Source organism: Anser anser, assembly GCF_964211835.1.
Source record: "Anser anser genome assembly, chromosome: 1".
NCBI classification, from domain to species: domain Eukaryota; kingdom Metazoa; phylum Chordata; class Aves; order Anseriformes; family Anatidae; genus Anser; species Anser anser.
Window position 1 is genome coordinate 148,963,497 of NC_139720.1, and position 20,406 is coordinate 148,983,902.

Sequence of the window (20,406 nt, forward strand, 5' to 3'; positions counted from 1 at the left end):
AAATAGCTACAAATTTTGTGTTGTTTTTCTTTAAACAGTCATATACAAGATTAAAGTGATTGATCTGAGGTGGCAGATGATGATACCAAGTCTAAAAGTATTTTTTTGTTTGTTTGTTTGTTTTTCATTCTAGGTGCTTAGATAGCCAACAAATTTGAAAAAGACAGAGAGGAGAAATAAGGAAGTTCTCTTAGGCCCACTTAGCAGATAAGTCAGTCAGTCAGTCAGACAAGTAGATATAGAGCGAGAGCCCTCTCAGCCACCCAAAATGCAGGCCTCCAGTCTGGACTAGAGTCCCTCTGTGGTCAGTAGAGAAGAGCACCTCCAGAGGGCAATCTCTTCTCATTTTAAGAAAAATGTCTAGGATGCATAGAACAAATCACCCGATGGAAAAAGCTGTCTTCACAGTCTGTTGTGAGAATTAGGTGGCTAACTCAGACTAGGAACATAGCTTTTCAGTAGCTAATTTAGGGAGAAGTAGGTTATTTTCAAAATAACTTTCTATATTCAAAATGGAAGTTTGTGGCACAATTGGGAAATTAATTTAAATTTCCATAGTTAGTTCTTTCTCTGCTACCACAACCACTAACCTGTCCTCTTTCTCTAAGATAGGGCTTGTTTTAAGGGGTGGACGTGAATTTTGAACTCTGATTAGACTTCCAGGATGATGTGATGACATTTCAAAGATTTTTAAGATTGGGGGAAATCAAAGGATCATTTTTGTCTGGCTTCTTGTATAATATAGATTGTAAAGAACATTTGTTTATCCTTGTTTTGAATCCTGTGATTTGAATAGTTCTAAAGTAAATCTGAACCAAAGTTAGAATTTCAGCCTTTTAAACTTTGCTTTGGCACTGCATTAGGAATGAAGTATGTTTCTCTGGGTTTCTACTGTGAGTGAGTTTCAGGCTGGCCACTTTCACAGTTGCATCTTCATGCATTGTGAGTCAATGCTGAATCATCTTCATTTTAGTCAGCAGTTGCTAAGCTTTCCAGCTGTATTCTCTCTAATACCTCTGATTCTCCATGATTTCTAAGAAAAGCTGGTTGATACAAGTATGGAAACAAGGTGGCCCCAGCCCTAATGGCGATCCACAAAGCAAATGTCTTTGTGACCATAGTTGAGCTATTAAGAAAATAGGACCCCCAGTTTCCTACTGATAGTCTAGGGTGTTAGACTAATCAGAAGGGTTTCTGGTGAAGTTTTGGCCCCTTCCAACCAGAATTCCTCCAAACCATTCTTGGGCATAATTTGGACATTGAGACAGACTAATGACCAGTAATCCCAGAACACTCCATTGGAAGGTGACAGTATTTAACAGAACATAGTAGAATACTTAATAAATGGGCACAGGCTGTTTGTTGTTGTTTGCTTTGTCGGTGGTGATGGTGATTTTTGTTGGGTTGTGTTTTGTTTGTTTGTTTGTTTTTCCAGATATATTTTCTATGGCAGAAATAATTCCTCTCAAATTTCACTTACTAGCCATAGAACCTTAGCTGTAGAGTCTTCAGCAGGACTGCTGCCAGACCAGTTGACATTCCCAGACTGCAGAAGCTCAGCGTAGCTCCAGGACACTAGAAGTATAGGTTTAATTTGGCCTTAGAGTGGTTTGCCTGAGGAAATTGCTCCAGAGTTGCTATGGCTTCTGGGACCATTGATATCCCTGGAGCCTGGCAGGTCTGCCTGCCATGGTCTGTGTGAGTGGGCCTGGGACAGCACTTCTGTGTTGCACCAGAGAACCAAACAAATAAAACCTCAGGAAATGTAGTTGGCACACAAACTTCAAAACTTACCTCTGTTTCATTGGGAGATTACTCAAAAGTGGCACATTTGTGAAATCTTTCCCTTTCAAAAACTGGCTTCTTATAATGAAAAAGCATTCTAGCTCGTTACTTCTTGTCATATCTAGACTGAGAAATGCCTTCAAGAAATTATAGTAATAATATGTGGCATCAAGATGTGGTAAATTCATGAGTTTCTTTAGTAGTAGTATGTTGTAATAAGTTCTCAGTTAAAATTGAAATTTTCTGTAATTTGACTTTGTATAACTTGTTTCCTACATTGATTCTTTTCTTCTGTACATCAAAGAGCATTTTAATATCTAGCATTTTTTATCTTTGAAGGTACTCCAATGCTGTAATGAACTCTCCTCTTGATCTTCTTTCCAATGGTGTAAACTGATCAAGTTCCTTAAAGTCTTTTTCTCTACAAGACATTTCATTCAAATGCTCCAAAATGAAGAAAAATATTTTCAGGTTGTTGGAAAACATTTTAAGCAATGCCACTTTCTTATGAATTACTTCGTAGTAGCCATATGTTATATAACACATACTGAGAAAATATTTTCCTCCTTTCCGTGACCTGATTCAGTACCAGTTAAATCAGTTGATGAGGCTTTGCATTCTTTCTGCATTGATTTTCAGTGAGGCATCAGAAGAACTGACAAGAAGCAAATCTGAGTTTAGGCCTCACTTATCCCACTCTGTTATTAACCAAGGTCATGTCTAATAACATGAAAGATTTAAAGCAGTTGGTCTCCTTGTTTTCTTCACCTGCAGCAGAATCCTAAGCTTCCAGTTTGTATGTCAGAGATTTGAAAGTCAAAGGAAAACTCACAGTATCTGCAAAAAATGGCAACCAGTCCCACATTAGAGTAACTCTACTTCTGTTAATTTTTCTAGGTATAAAGATTTGGCTGATACAGCAGCAGGAGAGAAGAAGTTGTCTGCCAAGGAGAGATGTCGTCTTGTTCTTCAGCAGTGTAAATTACAAGGCTGGCAGGTTTGTGATCTACAAAGCAATTAAAATATCATTCTTTAAACAAGCTAGCTGAGTCACTTCCATTGTGGCAAGCCACCAGATCCTTTGCAGCAGTATATTCTTTTGACATTTAATATATGCTTTGGAGTAGAATCAAGCTGATTTTCTGAGTTTTCTACCATATGAGTAGCTGTGATCATTGTGTTAAAAATCAGTGTCTTCTTGTGGGAAGAAAAGGAATTCAATTAAGTGTGTACACTTTATAAATTTGTATCCAGGTTTTTAAAGGTATCTGGTGTATGCATTTTAGTGGTTGAATTGTTTCTGAATTAGGAAAGAAAACAAAACAACAACAAAAAAAACCTGCATATTTTCTTAATGTAAAAGTCTATGCTAAATGCTTTACTGTCATAATAGGACAGACTCAAAACTTTTGCTTAGGACTTCCCATCTAGTCAGTGCCTGTGTAGGTAGCAGTATGCTGACTCAGAGATAGAGCTAGGTAACTAGGATCACTGTACATCAAGTACAAACACCACCACCACCAGAAAATGCCAATGAACAGGAAGCTCTCAGCTTCCCATCCCTTCCCCTTATCCTGTTTATACCATAGTTAATCCTCACCAGAATAAGGATTGCAATGCATACGTCTCCATTTGTCGAAAGTACTCTTAGTGTAACTTTGTAATTTAGCAGCACTGATTTCCTCGCCATATGCAATTTCTAAAGAAAATGTTGTTCCCTTTCACATTATGTAAGCTAATGTACAGAAAGGAAGCATTCTGTGACTTAATGTATGGAGTATTCGTCTGGACAGTGTGAGCTTCACACTCAAGTCTTTTCTGAGACTAGGAGGACTGAAATTTATACCACAAGACAGCATCTGGACCATTTTCAGAGGCAGGTCTGAAGTTTAGGGACAGACGAGTGGTTAGAACACTCATATAGGCTTTTGGAATATTAGTTTAAAGGAAGGGGTTAACATTTCTTCCAATTCATGTAACAATGTCCAAGCATTAAGATGACCGGAAAAGGTTTCTGCAAAAAAAAGAAAAAGAAAAGGTTGATGAAGGACAAAGACTGTGTTAGACTTAGTGCTGTGAATTTTTCTCAGTGTCCTAGATTCTTTACTTATAACAGGAAAAAAATTGTACCTACCCATATATGCATGATTACCTGTACTTGGACACATAAGAAGGTTTTTCTTTGGTCAAAATGCTGTTTAAGTTGCCTTTTAGTCACTTAAGTAAGTAATGGACACATATCATTGTGTAACCTGAATTCCCTCGATAGTAAAGAGCAAAAAGAAAGGCCCTGAAGAAGATAAAAGTCATAAAATAGACTTGCTTTCCCTAGGTCAGTTTTCTTAGGTCAGTTCTGGAGTATATTCTGCATCCTTGCCACAAGGTTCCCTGTAAAAAAAACACGTTATTAATATCTAGAAGATGTATTTTACCTTACGAGTACCTGGAGCTGAGAGTACCACTAACCTTCAGAACTTGTTTGAGGCTACAAGTTTGATATTGGACAAAAGCTATGTAACAGTAATTACATATTGTGCTCCAGTCACAAAACACAGAGCAGGATGTCTGTCAAGTTTATTTCCCCAGGAGCCAGTAACAGCATTACAGCCCCCCAGAAAGCAATTGGCCATCAGTGCAATTCTGTAGCTCAAGACTAGTGATTGTGTAGTGACTGGTGTTTGAAAACAAGCCTGAAACCTTGAAAGACAAAAATGTAAGAAGGAAATTGCAAAACATGATCCTTCCATTGTGCAGAGAATGAAGCCTGTGATCTCAAACAGGTTTTAGAGATTCTGACTCCAGAATATCATTAATATCATGAGAAGTCAGGTGTGCAAAACTACAGTTGCACATGATGCATTTTCCTTCAAACCAGAAAGGACGTTGGTAAGTTTAGGCGATGTTGGTAATCTTACGCGATGTTGGTAAGTTAAATGGAATGGGGGGGGTGGTAGGTGAGAGTTATACCATTCTCAGTGAGTGACTAAGAAGCACACTGGCAACAGACTAAGCTGAAAGGAACAAGGTCTGTCTGAAAGAGTGAGTGACCTGCTCCTTACCACTTCAAGCCACAAAGAGTTATGACAAACAGATGGAAATATAGTTATCCTGGAAGAAAAATCTAGGAGAAAATTAATTCTAAGTCCAGAGAACTTCTTACAGCAATGCCCAGTGAACACCAATTTGATACCACCACGTTTTGTATTGCTGGTACAAAGCTGTATACCAGTAGTGACTAATGTCTGTGTCACATAATCTCTCTCTCTCAATTATCTTTTTTGATTCATTTGACTAATCATGAAAGTTGAACTTTAAATAACAATCTAAATGAAGAAGCTTATGCAATCTGTAGTTGTCATGGGTGACCTCCTCTATGCTTTTACAGCAGAGGACTCCAAAAAAAAAAAAAAAGAAAGAAAAACGAAAAAAAAAGAAAAAAATGAGAAAGGGAGAAGGAGGGGAAAGAAAGGGAAGGAAAAGAAAAATTAGGAACCCAGGATGATGTCAGCTACCTAAGTCAGAGAAAAGGAGTCATCTTACAGTGCATCACCAAAAATCATCCAAGAGTTAGGGGGTTACACATATAACCAGTTTATTCAGCCACTGTTGCCAGCAGTAACTACTTTAAATGAGTCACTGCTGGAACTGAAAATCTGTTTGGTGCAGGGGTTCATGAATAAGTCAAAGAATGTCTTCCCCAATTCTGTTACCTGCATTTCCCTGAAGAACTGTTGCAGATTTGGATGGATAAATTGGCCAAAAAATAGACAGCTAAAGTATCCACATCAAGGATGGTGAAGTTTAGGAAAAAGCAACACACATCTGAAATCAACCTCCTGCTTACATGTCATCAGAGGACAAGGTTGGCAATGAACTCCACAGAAGGGAGGTGAGGGGTGCGGGGAGGAAGGAAAAATCTGGACTCTGTAGTAGCTGGGTGAATTTAGATGATACACTATTTAACCTCCTTGGGATAACATACTTGACTATCTCATTTTGTGAAAGGTGATCTTAAACTGATGGGAGGGGAAAGCAAATCAGTGTTCTGAAATGAGTTCCCAAAAAATGGGTGAAGAAAGTGGTTTCTTCGTATTTCTTTTCTACTTGACAATTTATCTTTCTTTCCTCACATAACTTGTGTTTGGAGAGTGTTTTACAAAACTCAAAGCCTACTCACAAAACGTGTTCTTCCTCCTCTTGTAAATATTGCAGCCTGTTTAAAAATCGAGGGCAAATGAAGAAGACCTAATACCAGAATCCAATTTTGGTTTATTTTCTACTATTTACTGGAGTGCAAGAGCAAACACTATCAGCTAGCCAAGGTCTTGTGCTTGATTCAGCAGCTTCTGTGTTAGGGGGAAGTATTTATTAGAGAAGTGTTGATAGGTTTATGAAATGTTGCTGTTACTTGGGTAAGCTGAGCTGGAGATAACTAAACCAGGACAATAAAATAGCTGTTTAATTGAAGCTGGCATACAATGCTGTTTCAGTCGTGCACTTAGCTTAACTACTGAAATTATGAAAGTGCAGAGCTACTAATGAAAGGCTGTTTTTGCATCCTGACTCTGTGTGCAGCCTAGATAAAGTGTTCTTTCAGTTTAAATATATACTCGATCATGACAAGCTTAGCTACTTGCTGTGACTTTTAAGCACACCCTATGTAAGAGAAAATCAGATTTCTAAATCAAAACAAACCATTCCTGCACCAGACGGAGTGAAAATAACAGACTTGTTTAACCCCTGGAGAAGTCATTGAGAGTTTTGCTACTAATATAAGAGGGAGCAAGCTGATAAACTTCAGAGTCAAATTGAGTGGGAGTACTGGCTGCTTCATGTCGAGCAGGAGAATCTCCCACCCTCCAGAACATCTGAAGGCCTTTACAAATCCACGTTCATTGTTCATTTATTGTCATGCGATGATGTATTAGCCAGGGAAAGCCTACCATCCCAATAGCATGACTAGCCGGCAAACATTAGCATGCTTTGAGAGAAATCTGGGGCACAAACAGTCCTTGGCTGCTTTTACTGACAGAAGGAAACTTTCATTCATTTGGATTATCATTCCTCACACTGTTAAGCTTGCAAATATGAATTCAATAAAGGGGAGTTAGCTCATAGCTTACTGAGATTTCTCATCAAAACTTGGAGCTTTACATTTTGTTTAGCTAAGGTCAGTGATCTGCAGTTAACTCTTCAGTTACTTCATATGGAGCTTGCCAAAATGCAAACAACTTGTATTTTACCAAAGGTAAAACGTCAGTTTAATTTGCTCTCACTGTACAGTGCAGCTGTTAAATACAAGCGCTCCAAAGGACAGACTTCACTAAAGGTGAATCTCTGAGCCTTTAACTGCTATGAATACTTGTCTGTTTAAAAGACAGGACTTCTTAAACGTGTCTAATAAAATCTTTGTCTTAGCTTATCTTTTCAATTTTTAGCCTGGTTGTTCTAATCCACAATGATTCCTTCTTATCAGTAGCCTTGGATTCTGAAAACAAGATATCACTCATTTTGGAGAGAGTTAGACAAGGTGTTAAGTTTGAATGGAATGATCCAAAGACTGATCAGATATGAAATAAGCAGTACAGGAAGGTCAGTCTGATTTTATTTATTTATTTATTTATTTTTCTGAAGCTCCAAATCAGCAGAAGGTAGCTGCATGAGACAGATGTTGATTTAGTTCCAATCCACGTTCTTACAGCTACAGACATTACTGAAGTCATTTCAGGAGCCTCATAAATTGTATGCCAGTTTATTTATTTGTCATTTACTAATCTTAGCTGTGCTGAAAGTCATTTTCCATTTTGTTTTGAATCTCCTATTTTAGAAGTCAATTGTCTTTGAAGCAATTTTAAAATTGAGTAATTTCATATTCACATTTGAAAAAAAATCCCAGGAGGGGTTTCCAAACTAATGGCAAATGATTAAAACACCAGTGTTTGTATTTGCCTTATACTTTGAATTTTGTCAGCAGAATTACATTGTCCGAGTAGTATATCATCCCATTATATTCTTAGAAATAATTTGCTGGTAGCACAAATTGCCAGAGTGAGGCTACACCTCACCAGTACTGCCAAAAAGCTGGCCCAAGCCAGCATCCACCTGCAAGCTTTCCTAGCAGCTCTTTTATGCTACACAATACAAGCCCACAGCATCTCCTTTGACCATTGGATCATTCACTTTGACTTCTGACCAGCTCTATCTATTCACACTGAGCTTTTCTTATGGTTCCTATTCTTTTTCCCTCTAGAATATATTCCTCCCTACCTACCTCTATCTACCTTTCAGGGTGCTTATGATCACTAGTCTGGCAAACTCTTCATTTTCCTTCTGAGTTTTCTTTCATGCAGCTCTCTCACATTTGGACTCTGAGTCTCTCTTTCTAATTCAAAGTTGATTTTCTCTATTTGCCTCTCTCTTGACCCTTTTCTATTGTTTTCTTCTCTTTCTTTTGTTTTTTAGATAGGTCACTTCATATTTGGTCCTGGTGCTCATCTCTTACGTGTCTGGGTTTAGTTTTCCAGATTCCCACTTCAGGGGCTACCTTCTGTGCCACTGTTGTCCCTGTTGCCTGGTGCTTGTATTTCTCAGTTCACACTCACAGACACATCCATCTTGTTTCTTTCAGTACTATGTCTATTTCTAGAATTTAGAAAGAATAGAGTCGTAGGTCTATAATACAGGGATCCCTTGAGATTGAACCAGGGTAGGGCTATGTGTTCCTTACATACATCTTACTCTTCCTGTTCATTTCCTTTCCTGCGATGCAGTCATTTCTTTGTTGCCTCACCAGCGAAGAGCTGTGAGGGTTGCACAGTTTTTGGAACAGGGCTGACCATTGTTCTGCCATTTCCCAGAGAGCTTTTTCTCCCAGAAGTCCAGATCCTGACAAGTTCTTGCATAAATGCCTTATGTCACTTGCGTGAATACTGGACTACTCACATACTTTTGTTAAGACCATACATAAGCTGTGCCGACTGTGGATGTATTCAATATGTGCCAGTGTACAAGGTCAGTATTTTGCCAGAGACAAAGGAGGGCTCTTAAAATGTGTAAAGAAAAGCTAGCAAATAAAGCAGAGAGAGTAAGCCTTTAAAAATAACATTTCAGTCCTTGTAAAAGATCAGTGCCCTGTAAATGTGTTTGTCGTTATAATATTTTTGCAGACATGTACGCTGCAGAAAGACACGTTTTACAATAGTTTTAAGGCTTTTTTTCTACATTTCATTAATGCACTGTGAAAATGTGTGTCATTGTGTAAAATATCATTAGATTATAGTTCTCTGTCTTTTGTAGGTAGCTATTTTGAAAGTACTGCCAGAAACACACAGCACTCCCACAAATTGCCTTTTTTAAACTAAAGAACAGCTTTACAGATTCCCTTGACACCTATTAAATATGAGCTAATACTGCCTCCATGCCACCTACACACCATCTCAGCATCCATTCCATAGTTTTGAATGTCTGTACTTCTACATCCTACACCTTTTCTTGAAAGAAAGAAAGAAAGAAAGAAAGAAGGAAGGAAGGAAGGAAGGAAGGAAAGAGAGAGAATAAGAACAGCTTTCTCCCATCCTTTCTTCCTCCTCCCAGGAAAAAAAAAAAAAAAAAAAGGCATGTAGCAGTAATTGAAGCTTTGGTAGTCATCAATGACAATTTTACTTAATCTTTAAAAATGTGTCATTTTGAAAAATAACATTTAAAGCCCTAATGCTTTTCTAATTAAAATAACTATGACTGTAATTCACAGATGGTTTACTTTTACAGGAGTCTGAATGACATTAAAATTTCAGACTCAGATGAAAGCACTTTGTAGCCCAGGAAGTACGGAAAAGCGACTTCTTTAGGGGAAGAACATTTTAACCTTTTTCCCCCTAGGTAAGCAGGAAACACTTTGTGGTTAGAGAAAAGACCGCAGCGAAGACAAGTCGCAGGCTCACAAACTGTAGCGATATCCAGCATATGAAATGCCAACCTTTTTCAGTGTTCCTGCTTTCACTGAACGCCAGAACTGCGCAGAGGAGGCAGGGAGACTAACTTGTTCTCTATCAGCTTCAGAGGGTATCAGATTTAGTTCAAAGATGGAGCAACAGAGATCTCCAGCAATGTGAACGTAACCTGATGTCTTACAGTAGTTTATTCTATACATGCCTCTGTCTAGATGTCTATTCTCAATAGACCTGGCATATGATGTAACATCTGCAGATAGCTTTTATCTGAATGTAAAAAGTGAATTTGTATTCTGTCCGTTCTTCATTCACTTAAAAATCGTAGCAGACTTCTACTAATGAAGTTCTTAGTATAAGTGATACCATGATAACTCCATTTATGTTGTTCCTTGGGTATGGGATGGGAGAAAAGAGCGCTGATGATTTGCATGTCCCCTAGCTGGCTTTGTGAGTCTACAGAGCCAGATGGCAAACACTTGTAGCTACACTGACCATAAGCTTGAGCAGTTGTCTTGACTGCGATTTTGTGACTGAATGCTGCAGAATAAATCACAACTCCATGTTTAGTTAAGTTACACACTTGAAGTACATCATAGATGTGACCAGTGTGTTAATTACGAGACTAACTGAGAATGGGGTTGTTAATTTTGCTGTAAGCATTTCTGGTTATAAGGGCTCCTTCTAAGGTTTCAAAATGTAACTTTTCATCTCCTTCAACTGATTTTTCTGATTTTTCTACTGTCAAAGTACCATAATCTTGCCCTAATAGGGAGGCATGCTTTAGACTTCCAGTGAGGAAGGAAGGACAGAAACGAGCATTTTAGGAAAAGGAGGGAAAGAGATGAAATGAGAAAAAGTGTACAATTGGGTATAGGCCTTAGACAGAGGGGCTAAAAAAAAAAAAAAGTCTTCAAAATGGTGTAGAGGGCTTATGGAAAGAAGAAGTGGGGTGTAAACAGAAAATGTCACCAGAGGAGAAGAATATAATTTTAAGAAGTATCTGTATCTGCACACTGGTTTTCTGAGAACTACTCAGAAAAAAAATGCTAGTTTTAAAAACTACATGATAATTTCATTACAGTTAACCATATGAGTAATAATTCAGTTATTCTTACAGAACAATTCTGGATTTAAGGTGATGTGAGCAAGTAGATGAAGATTTTAGTAGCCAAAGCTAGTAACAAGAAAAGTTCAATATGTGATTTAACAAGATGAATAGAAACCTGTTTTTTATGAGCATTTATCATAGAATTTGCAGCCTTTAGTGACAGAATGGATGTGGTGGGAGGAGTCGAGATGAAGTTCTGGTATCGTGGAAGAAAGCTGAAGGTTCAAAAATAGAAAGAATGCTTGAAGGGAAGAGAAGAGTAAATTGACATGGTTTGCTGTGAAAACATGAAAAATTTGCTTGTTCATAACATGGGATTAGATGCCTGAAAGAGAAGCAAACTTAAACTGAAGAAGAAAGTGGTTGACTTATTTTTCTTTGATTTTTTTTTTTCTGAAGAGAGGAGGAAAAAAATTGGGAACAAAAAGAAAGATTCCTAAGGAAATTTAGCAAGTTCTGTTAATGAAGCAGACTGCAGATGATGGATGAAGAAGGAATTCGGAGTGCTAAGAACCAGACAAGGAGACAAGTGTGAAAGTACAGGAAGAAAAGTGAAAACTTCTATTTGAAGTCAGCAGTCAGGAAAATGAGCATGAGAATATGTCCCTGAGAGCAAAGTATGAGAGCCTAATGAGAACTCAGTGAGATTGCTTCAGATGAATATGACGTTATAAAATTATAAGGCATCACTTAAGATAATCTATTGAGTAACCATAATGGCACCATTTTACCAAGGTAGCTACAATTGTAGAAACAGGGCTCTTGGACAAAAGCAATTTTGTTCTGGAATAATAACTTCAATTTGTAAGCAGAAGGATTATTCCAGAATAGATGGTCTGAATAGAGGAGCTATTCTGGAATAGCTAAGCTATGCTAGTATTTCTGTAGCCGCACAGTTTTCTAAAATAGCTGTTCCAGGCATTTTCAGCATGTAAAGAAAGCCTATTCCCTATTTATGAGTTTCTACAGTGGCAAGACAAGTAATATGTTTTTTTAGCACCTTGCCTTCACACACTTTGCAGTAACACAAAAAGGCTTATTTTATTGGGAAAAGAGTTACTAACAAATAAAAAATTAGAAATAATTCTAATTTTGCCATTTGAGTGCATCTGATTTTAACTAAAAGACTAACAGTTGACAATCATTGTCTGTCAGCTCAAACTTTAGCATTAGAGACTCCTAACATTTATTTCAAAGTAGTTTTTCTCTAGAGTAGAGAGAAGGGAAGCCGAGGGACTAAAAAGTGCTCCTGCCATTTCTGAATTTTGTTAATGGAGTTCAGACATGGTAAATGTGTCCTGGCTATCTCTGGTTTATCACCACCAGTGAAGTATACCTGACAACAGTGTTTGGATTAAAAGCAGTTAGTTGAAAAGGTGTGCAAATCTCCCTGCCAACTACCTGGCTCCTACATCTATACTAAAAAAACAGTGGAGCAGGATGGTGCAATGAGAAGAAAATGAGCTTGTGCACTGTGTACAAACAAGAATTGGAATGAATGTCTACAATTTCAGCCAGACTGGTATTAATTAATCAGCATGCTTATAAACCATACAAAATTATTAGCTAGACAAAAGCTATAATCTTCACTGGATAGCACAGCTACCTGGTACTGTCTTGTTATTTCTTAGAAGTGAAGTTTCTTCTCCAGAATTTCTGAGAAGAAAGTGATATAAACAAAAGCATCATTTCTCCAAGCTTTTTAGTGACTTAGTATTTGTGGAGTAGCTTTCTTATTTTTTTTTTTTTAATTATTATTTATTTTTAAGGCTATTAGAAAGGAATGCTTTTGAAGATTATACAGAGAATAATTTTAAGGATTGTTTCAGCATGTTCTGAAAGTATCAAAAGGAAGGTGTTTCTTTTTGGTGTAACTAATTAACTTTTTCTGTAAAGGGAGAAGAGCATCCATGTATGCTGTTTTTATTAAGACCCTCAAAGAGCTAGATAAATCAAGCAAAGCAAATGCTCAGTGCCAGCACAAGCTCATACGCTTTGTCAATACTTAGGAAAGCTGTTTTCACAAATGCAGCTCTGACTGCTTGATTCTAAGAGGAGACCTGCAGAACAGCTTCAGCTGGCAACTCCAGGAACCAGGGTTCATGATTTTATAGGACACTAGGAATCATTCTTACCAATGGCATTGAGTTTCTCCCATCCTACAATTTGGGCTGAATCTTTTCTACTGATGTCATTTGTCTGCTACTGTTTTCTGCTCCACATAGGTTTAAGGTTTCTCACCTTTCTCCTTGCTCACAGTCCTCTGTTTTATGAACACTAAACCTTGTTTTCTAGTAAATTGTCTAACACATTATCACAGAATCATAGAATCATAAAGGTTGGAAAAGACCTCCAAGATCATCTGGTCCAACCGTCCCCCTGCATTATTACCCATTAAACCATGTCTCTAAGTACCACATCATTAGTGTAATTACATCCAGAATGCTTTCTTTTCCAACCCATATTTAATGTGAAGACTGTTTGTCCTGGATGTTTTTGGACATGAAGGGGGAATTTGTGTATGACATCTTGTTTGTCCTTTCTAAACACATTTTTTATTCAATCAAGTGATATTGCCTCTCTGTACAACTATTGGCATTGTACTCTATTCTTAAAAGGCAGATCTGATCTCAGCCCTTAGATGGATTGCATACATACTGTTGTTATTTACTTGTCATCATTTTGGCATTTTTTATTGATGGTGAAGGTTTCCCTGTTGTTTGTATTCTAGATAGGAGTCCGAAAAGTGTTTCTTAAGTACTGGCAAGCTGACCATCTCAACGATTTGTGCCTTCAGCTTCGGAAGAAAATTATAACCTGCCAAAAAGGTAACGATTACAGAGCAAGTATTCCTGAGTTGTCGCCTTGTGCACTCAGAAGAAACGTATTGCATAACAACAACAACAACAAATTTCTCCTCCTTGAATAGTGCTGTATTTTATATATTTCCATATAGACATATTTCCAACTAACTGCTTACACAGATTCTTGGAGATGATGCAAGCATTGGTAATGCTTACACTTTCTGTCTGTGAAACATAATTTTATGGAAAACTATTGACTACAATTAAAAATAAGGAGAGCTTGAATATTTCCTTTTTAAAGTATGTTCATTGATTTTTCAAGGCATTAATATCACCTTAAACTTCTTGTTGCAAATCAAATACAATAACAAAGATAGAAAATACCTGCGTGTTCAAATGTTTGTGAATACAAAGCTAATGATTTAATGTTTGGTTGTCTTTATTTTCTCCTTTTGTTGCAGTTTTTTATTAGAAAATACTTTTTTATTTTTAAGCTTTTTTTTTCTTCTATGTTTTTGTTTTTACTAAGATCACTCTGACATTTTTGGCTCATTTTTTAAAAGAGTTAGTATTCACTGTCTCCTGATTTCCTGTTACTTCTATTCCGTTTCCTATCAAAATCTCAAATAACTGCTTCCTTAACACAGTGCATTATTGATCTAATTAGCTGATGTCTGCAACATTTCCCATTAGCACCTTTTTTAAGGAAATCAGAAAGACAAAGACTTACCTTGTTGGTTTTATTGGTCAGATAGACAATATTACAGACTTAAGAATATATAACCCAGTTCCATTTTAACTAACTGTTCTTCCCTGTGAGACTACAGTGAAAAATAGAGGAAACCAAGAGAAAAGTTGAATTTTGAAGTGGAATCAAAATTGTAGCAGTTCAGGAATGAATGTGGAGGGTAACAGCTAACACAGGTCACAGGTCAGCTGGGTGCTGAAACTTGTGCCTGATTTTGTATCCGAATAACCCTGTTGTATTCATACATTTAGAAAAGCAACAGTGACTTATCCTGTCTCCCTTCTCATGCCGACCTATCAAAGAAAGGGAATATTTGCCTTTCAGAGTCCAATTTACGGAGTGCTACACCTCAGATGCATTCATGCTTTACAGAGCTAAGGGAATAGGCACTTGCCAAACCCTGCCTGAAGAATGAAGATGATAGGTTTTCTTGTCTTCTTTTTTTTTTTTTTGTCTTCTAGTTATCCTTAATTAGGCTAACTTGAAAAGTCTTTTTCACCAAAATTATGTGGTTTTACTATGTAACTATGGCTCATCTGTATGTTTTCTAGAATCTGGGAAACCTGAGAAACTAAGGAACTTGTATGAGTAAGAAATAGCTACACATCCATTTTACTACATTAGCTCATGAAATATGCTGCCCTTCACAAATGGGTACAATTGAAACTTGCAGAATTAGCATGCCAAAGAGCACTGGCAGGTTGGGAGCAGGATCGGTACCTGTGCCTTGTTCTTATGTAGTCGTAAAACTGAGATGCATAAACTTTTACACTTGGATGGTGATGCTTAGCAATTAGTAGTATCACTCCTGCTGCATATCCATGTATTTCTACCCTCATCCCTTGCATCCAAAGAAAGATAAATCTCTCTTGATAGTATATTGACTGATAGCAAAATTACTCAATATTTTCTATAGCGATCTTAAAATGTAGTTATCATATAACTGTACAAGGACTTAAACGGGAAACTATAACTGTACAAGGACTTAAATGGCCTTGTCCAAAATTGTTAGCTGAAGAGAATGTTTTTACCCCAGTCTTACAAGCAATCCCTTCAGTATTTCCATACATTTTGGAAAAAAAAGAAAAAAAAAGGAAAGAAAAAGAAAAAAAAACTAAATTAAATTAAACTTAATTAAACCAAGCTAGGTAAGTTTTTTCTGTTATCCTGAAAGTTAATTTACACAAGCAAAGAAAGGGGTGATTTTACAGGCTCTTTTTTTTTTTTCTTTTTCTTTTTTTTTCCTGACAGTTTGAGAACTACATATGGGAAGTTTTGATCATATTGAATCATTGAGAAAATTGATTGCATAGGAAAATCCATCATCTTTAGATTCTTCCATTAAAATTTGTCCAGATTAGGAATTAACATTAATACATTGTATAGACAATAGTTAAAACATTTCTCACAGAAGCCAGATCCATGGTCTACTTGAATTTTGATTATTCTGATCTTTGACTTTAGATGAACTATAAAGAATTAGCTATTTTAATGCCCTGAGCGTGCTAACCTCTATTATTCTAATTTGTGTGAGAATTATTGTAGATCTACATAAATGAGGAATGAGTTTATAACACAGTCTAAGTACTCATACAGTACTGTATGACGCAGAGCAGTAAAGATCTAGGAAATGACAGTTTCATTTCACATCAGTTTTTGACCTTCTGAAATTGATGTTTTTTTGTTGCTGTCTGTTTGTTTCTGTGTCTGAAGACAAAATCTTTCAAATATCCTCATAGAAAAGGAAACATGGTGAAATGTCCATTTTTTAATGAAAACCTGAGATACTCAGTTCATGAGAATGTGTGGGAAAAAAAATGTCTTCCAAACCTTCCTGGCTAAACTTTCTTGAGCATTTCTTCAAAACATCTCTGCTTTGATGAATATGCTTATTTCAGAGTAGTCTCTAGGTGCTACAGCTAGTTATAATGGGCATCATTTTACTGGGCCATCCTAGCAGACTACTCTGCATCGTTCATGCCTGCCACCAATCCTATGGGAGGTCTGGCCTTGTATTTCCCTTTCATAACCCACCTTAGTGTTGTTACTGACCCCCTCTCATTTTTTAGCCAATATCGAAATACAAATGTATAAGCACACTTGTAAAAATGCAGCTGTACTTTAATATACAAGCTTCTTTTCAAAGTCATCCAGGATTTGATACTTAAATGTTTGTCAAATGCCCAATCTGCTCTGCAGCAGGTAATTTTAAAGAAAATACTGGAAGTGAAGGAGCAATTTTTGATTTTTAAGCTCTGAAATTTTTCATACTTGCGAGCCTTGAACTCTGATAACGTTCTATACATGTATTCATTACCTTCTCAACAGCAACATTATGAATTCATACTCAGTAATGTGTATATCCACTGTGAATTCTCATAAAATTGTCAACAAAAAAAACTGTGCTATTAATTTCCTTTTCAACTAAATTGGGTAAGTGCATTAATGTTTCAGGTTTTTAAGAAGTCAGATTTTATTATAGAATGTAACTCCAAGGGATTGAAAATGGCATGGCTGGCTATGATTATAAAAATTGTAAACCTTCAAAGTTGTCCATTATAAATAATATCAAAGTATATGAACTTGAATGTTTCCAAAACCAGTGAATTTTGGATAGCAGCACCATTAGGACATTAACATTACCCTGTCTTGTAATTCATCAGTCAGGCTTAGAGCATCTCTAAAAACAAAAAAATCTTGTTTTAAATATCCAAACAAGGACATAAAAGGTGAAACTATCTTACATTGCCCTCTGCTTTATCTATTTGTTTTATTCAGTATCATCTTACACTCATAGAAGACTAATTGCATCTTTCTCTCTCTACATTTTTCCTTTAGATTAATTCAGCTTGACTGTCATTTGATGTTACTTTGCAGTGCTCCTACAACTAATTACATTGTTAAAAAGGCCTATACGTGGTAGCATATATATATTTTTTTTAATCTTACAACCTCATTATTTTCATTAGTATCTCCCAAACACAAAACAACGTCTTATACAGGCTATTTCCTGTTTACTTATGAAAAACTTTTATTTGACCAAAATGATGGCAAACGTTATAAGGAATGATGAAATTTGACCCATTTTTATTACATGTAAGTTGAAAGTCAGCAGTATTTCAGGCACTAGGCAAATAATACTATAAGAAGTGCTTCCCTGTGAGGTACACAGAATTTACTCTAGACCTGGAAAGAAACAGCACCTTGGGGAAATTGAAAACAAGCAAACAAACAAACAAACAAGAAAAGCACCTTTGGCTGGTACAGCTCTTCCTCCTAAACCAGGAGGTATGCTCCAAGAATACTAATACCACTGGTTACAGGTAGAGTAATCAACTTGGTACTGAAGTCATCATGGCCACAGAAGTCTCTGTGCCTTGTGTTTCTGATCAGCTGGGTGCTTCTGAAAGTTCAGGAGACTAGGTGGTATTTAGGTTGGGTAGAAACGCTTGAAATGCATGTACATACTTAGAAAAGTAACACAGCTATTACAGGAGATACACCAAAACATAAGGCTGACAAGGAGTGTGAAAACTAGACCTGATAGACACAGAAAGCTGATGCAATATAGATGAAAATTTGAAACTGAACAATGCAGATGATATGACAGAAACATTTCAGAAATTTGCATTAATTGTTTTTACTGAAAGAAAATGAGCAAAGTCTCAGTCAAAGTTCTTGTGTTGGTTTTGATTTTTGATTTATTTATTTTTTCTGTTTATAGGTACACAGAAATATCTAAAATACTGTTTTAAGTTGATCAGATCCAAACGATCTTATAATTTCTATGGCATTCAATGCAACAATCATTTACTCGGGGTTATTTTGAAACAAATGATCTTTTGATCTTTGCTTTGTAAGTGTATGCTTCTGCATTCTGCATCATACATCCAAGTTTCCAGTTGTAATGCAAACAAAAATAACTTTCAGTGAAAGTAAACATTTTGAGTTATGATAGCTTAAATTTGCGAATGAATTTGCTGTCATACTTTGTTTTAAGCACTGGCACTAGAAAACAGGGTTCCATTTTTTGTATGTATATATGCAGTCACATTTCTTTCATTCTTTGTATAGGATGTTGACTGAATTTGATTTATTTATGTTTACAGCAGAACACACAGTAATATTAATTTATTTGCTAATTTGTTAGTTGTCTTTCATTAGTCCATAATTTTTTCTTTTGTTATGGTAGTTGTAAGAGGATTTCTAGCTCGCCAGCGCATGCTACAGAAGATGAGCATCAAACAGCAAGAGGTCACCTCAATCAAAAGCTTCTTGCAGAATGCCGAGGATATGGGGCTGAAAACATATGATGCCTTGGTCATTCAAAACGCTTCTGACATTGCTCGGGAAAATGACCGGATCCGCAATGAGATGAATGCAGCTTACCACAGGGAAAAGCTAGAGGCTAGAAACAGACCAGAGGAAGTCCACAAAAGGTAAGATGAGAAAATATCTTCTGTGCTGGATAGTGAGGAATTAGAGCATTTCCTCAGCTTTTCTTCCCTGCTTAGAAAGTCACGGGAATTCTGGAAGATTTTCAAGTATATGCTCAGCCTGAATCAGTATTAGACACTATTTTGTTTGTGTAGCAGGTAATTAAGTCTAGAAACTAAAGGACAATGGTAATGTACTATTCAAGGGAGACTGAGCTTCATAGGAACATATTCAAGCCTCTGAGGACTTTCTTTTTTACATAAATACTTTTTAATTTGAAGATAAATAGATTATAGTTGAACTTTCATCAAACCAAAGAAACAAAAGAAAAACTCATCTAACTTAAAATTCCAACATTGGGAAATGCCGAGATAATGAAAAACAGCTAGGAAGGCATTAAAATACAATAAGATGCAGACTAAGAAATCCTGAATGTGTATTGAACTAGATAGATTTTGAAGAGGATTCTTTGCTCTTATTTAAAAATAGATGAAAGTTTGTTTTGTTTAGCTCCCATCAGAATTTTCAAGAGTACCTATTGTGCAAATCCAGCAGGTGTTGGAGAGCCTTTCTCTCCTTAGCTGTGGTGGCCGAGATCTTTTTTTCCCTCAGACACCTGAATGGGCAAAGGTAGCATTTACAGTTACTAGCAAGTATGTATCGGTTGCAGGAAAGTGTCTATAACGTGCTGGACATACAAGTATTTATTTTTCCATAGGAACTTAATTCTCATCCGGAACAACTGCCTTTGCTTTCATTGCTTTTGTCAGTGACTTTTATTAAAGTGAAAATGGCAGTGCATCTGCTTAATTAGCTTCAAATATCCCAGTGATTACATATTGGAGGAAATGCCTTTGTAGGAAAGACTGTAATTAAACATTACAGTGAAAACAAATTATCCACTGAGCACCACACTTTCATCTTTAGCTGTTTCATTTACTACATGGGCAGCTGGCTATATCCTGTGCATGAATTCCAGCTCTGCTGGTGATCTGCCATGCAGAAATACAATTTAAAAAAAAAAAAAAGGGATTTGTTTGTAAAATGATGGTATAGACATCTATCTAATACACTGCCACTGTAAGTTAAAAGGTTTTCAGCGTTTTGATTTTCGGAGGAGTAAAATGTTGGAAGAATTTTTGTTAAAAATCAATTTGTTGGAAGCAGCTGATAAATGTCACTTCTCAGGATGCATTGAAATAGCAAAAAATAAAAATAAAAAATAGAACGAGTAAAAGTCCAAAACTGTCGTATTCGTTATCTTTAAAAGGATAACTAATAAGTAAGCTTAAACAGGAGGATATATAGATATCTAGGTGGAATAGTTCAGGCAGCCAATGTTGGTGGTTAAAAAGGTCATTAATATTTTAAAGATTTGCATTATCTAAATAGAATTTATTGTTGTCTTTTTAGAAAATAATGATAAAGGCTCAGCATTTGCTGCCTCAGTAACTTTCCATTAAAATGGATTTCCCAGAAATTATCATTCAGATTGGAAACGCAGCTTTTGATTGTGTGCAACAATCAAAGTGTGAACGATTCATTCGGTGGACGTCTGATCAACAATATGCAACT

At 36.5% G+C, this 20,406-nt stretch overlaps 1 protein-coding gene across 6 annotated transcripts in view; it reads left to right on the forward strand.

Moving 5' to 3' along the window:
- The window catches only part of MYO16 (myosin XVI), a 385,412-nt gene that overhangs the window by 319,250 nt on the left and 45,756 nt on the right, over nucleotides 1-20,406 (forward strand). For all 6 annotated transcript variants that reach the window (XM_083834843.1, XM_083834844.1, XM_083834845.1 and 3 more), the window contains 3 exons: nucleotides 2,683-2,782; nucleotides 13,574-13,670; nucleotides 18,587-18,833. In XM_083834843.1, the coding sequence (XP_083690969.1) occupies nucleotides 2,683-2,782; nucleotides 13,574-13,670; nucleotides 18,587-18,833 (444 nt within the window). The remainder of the gene's footprint in view (nucleotides 1-2,682; nucleotides 2,783-13,573; nucleotides 13,671-18,586; nucleotides 18,834-20,406) is intronic.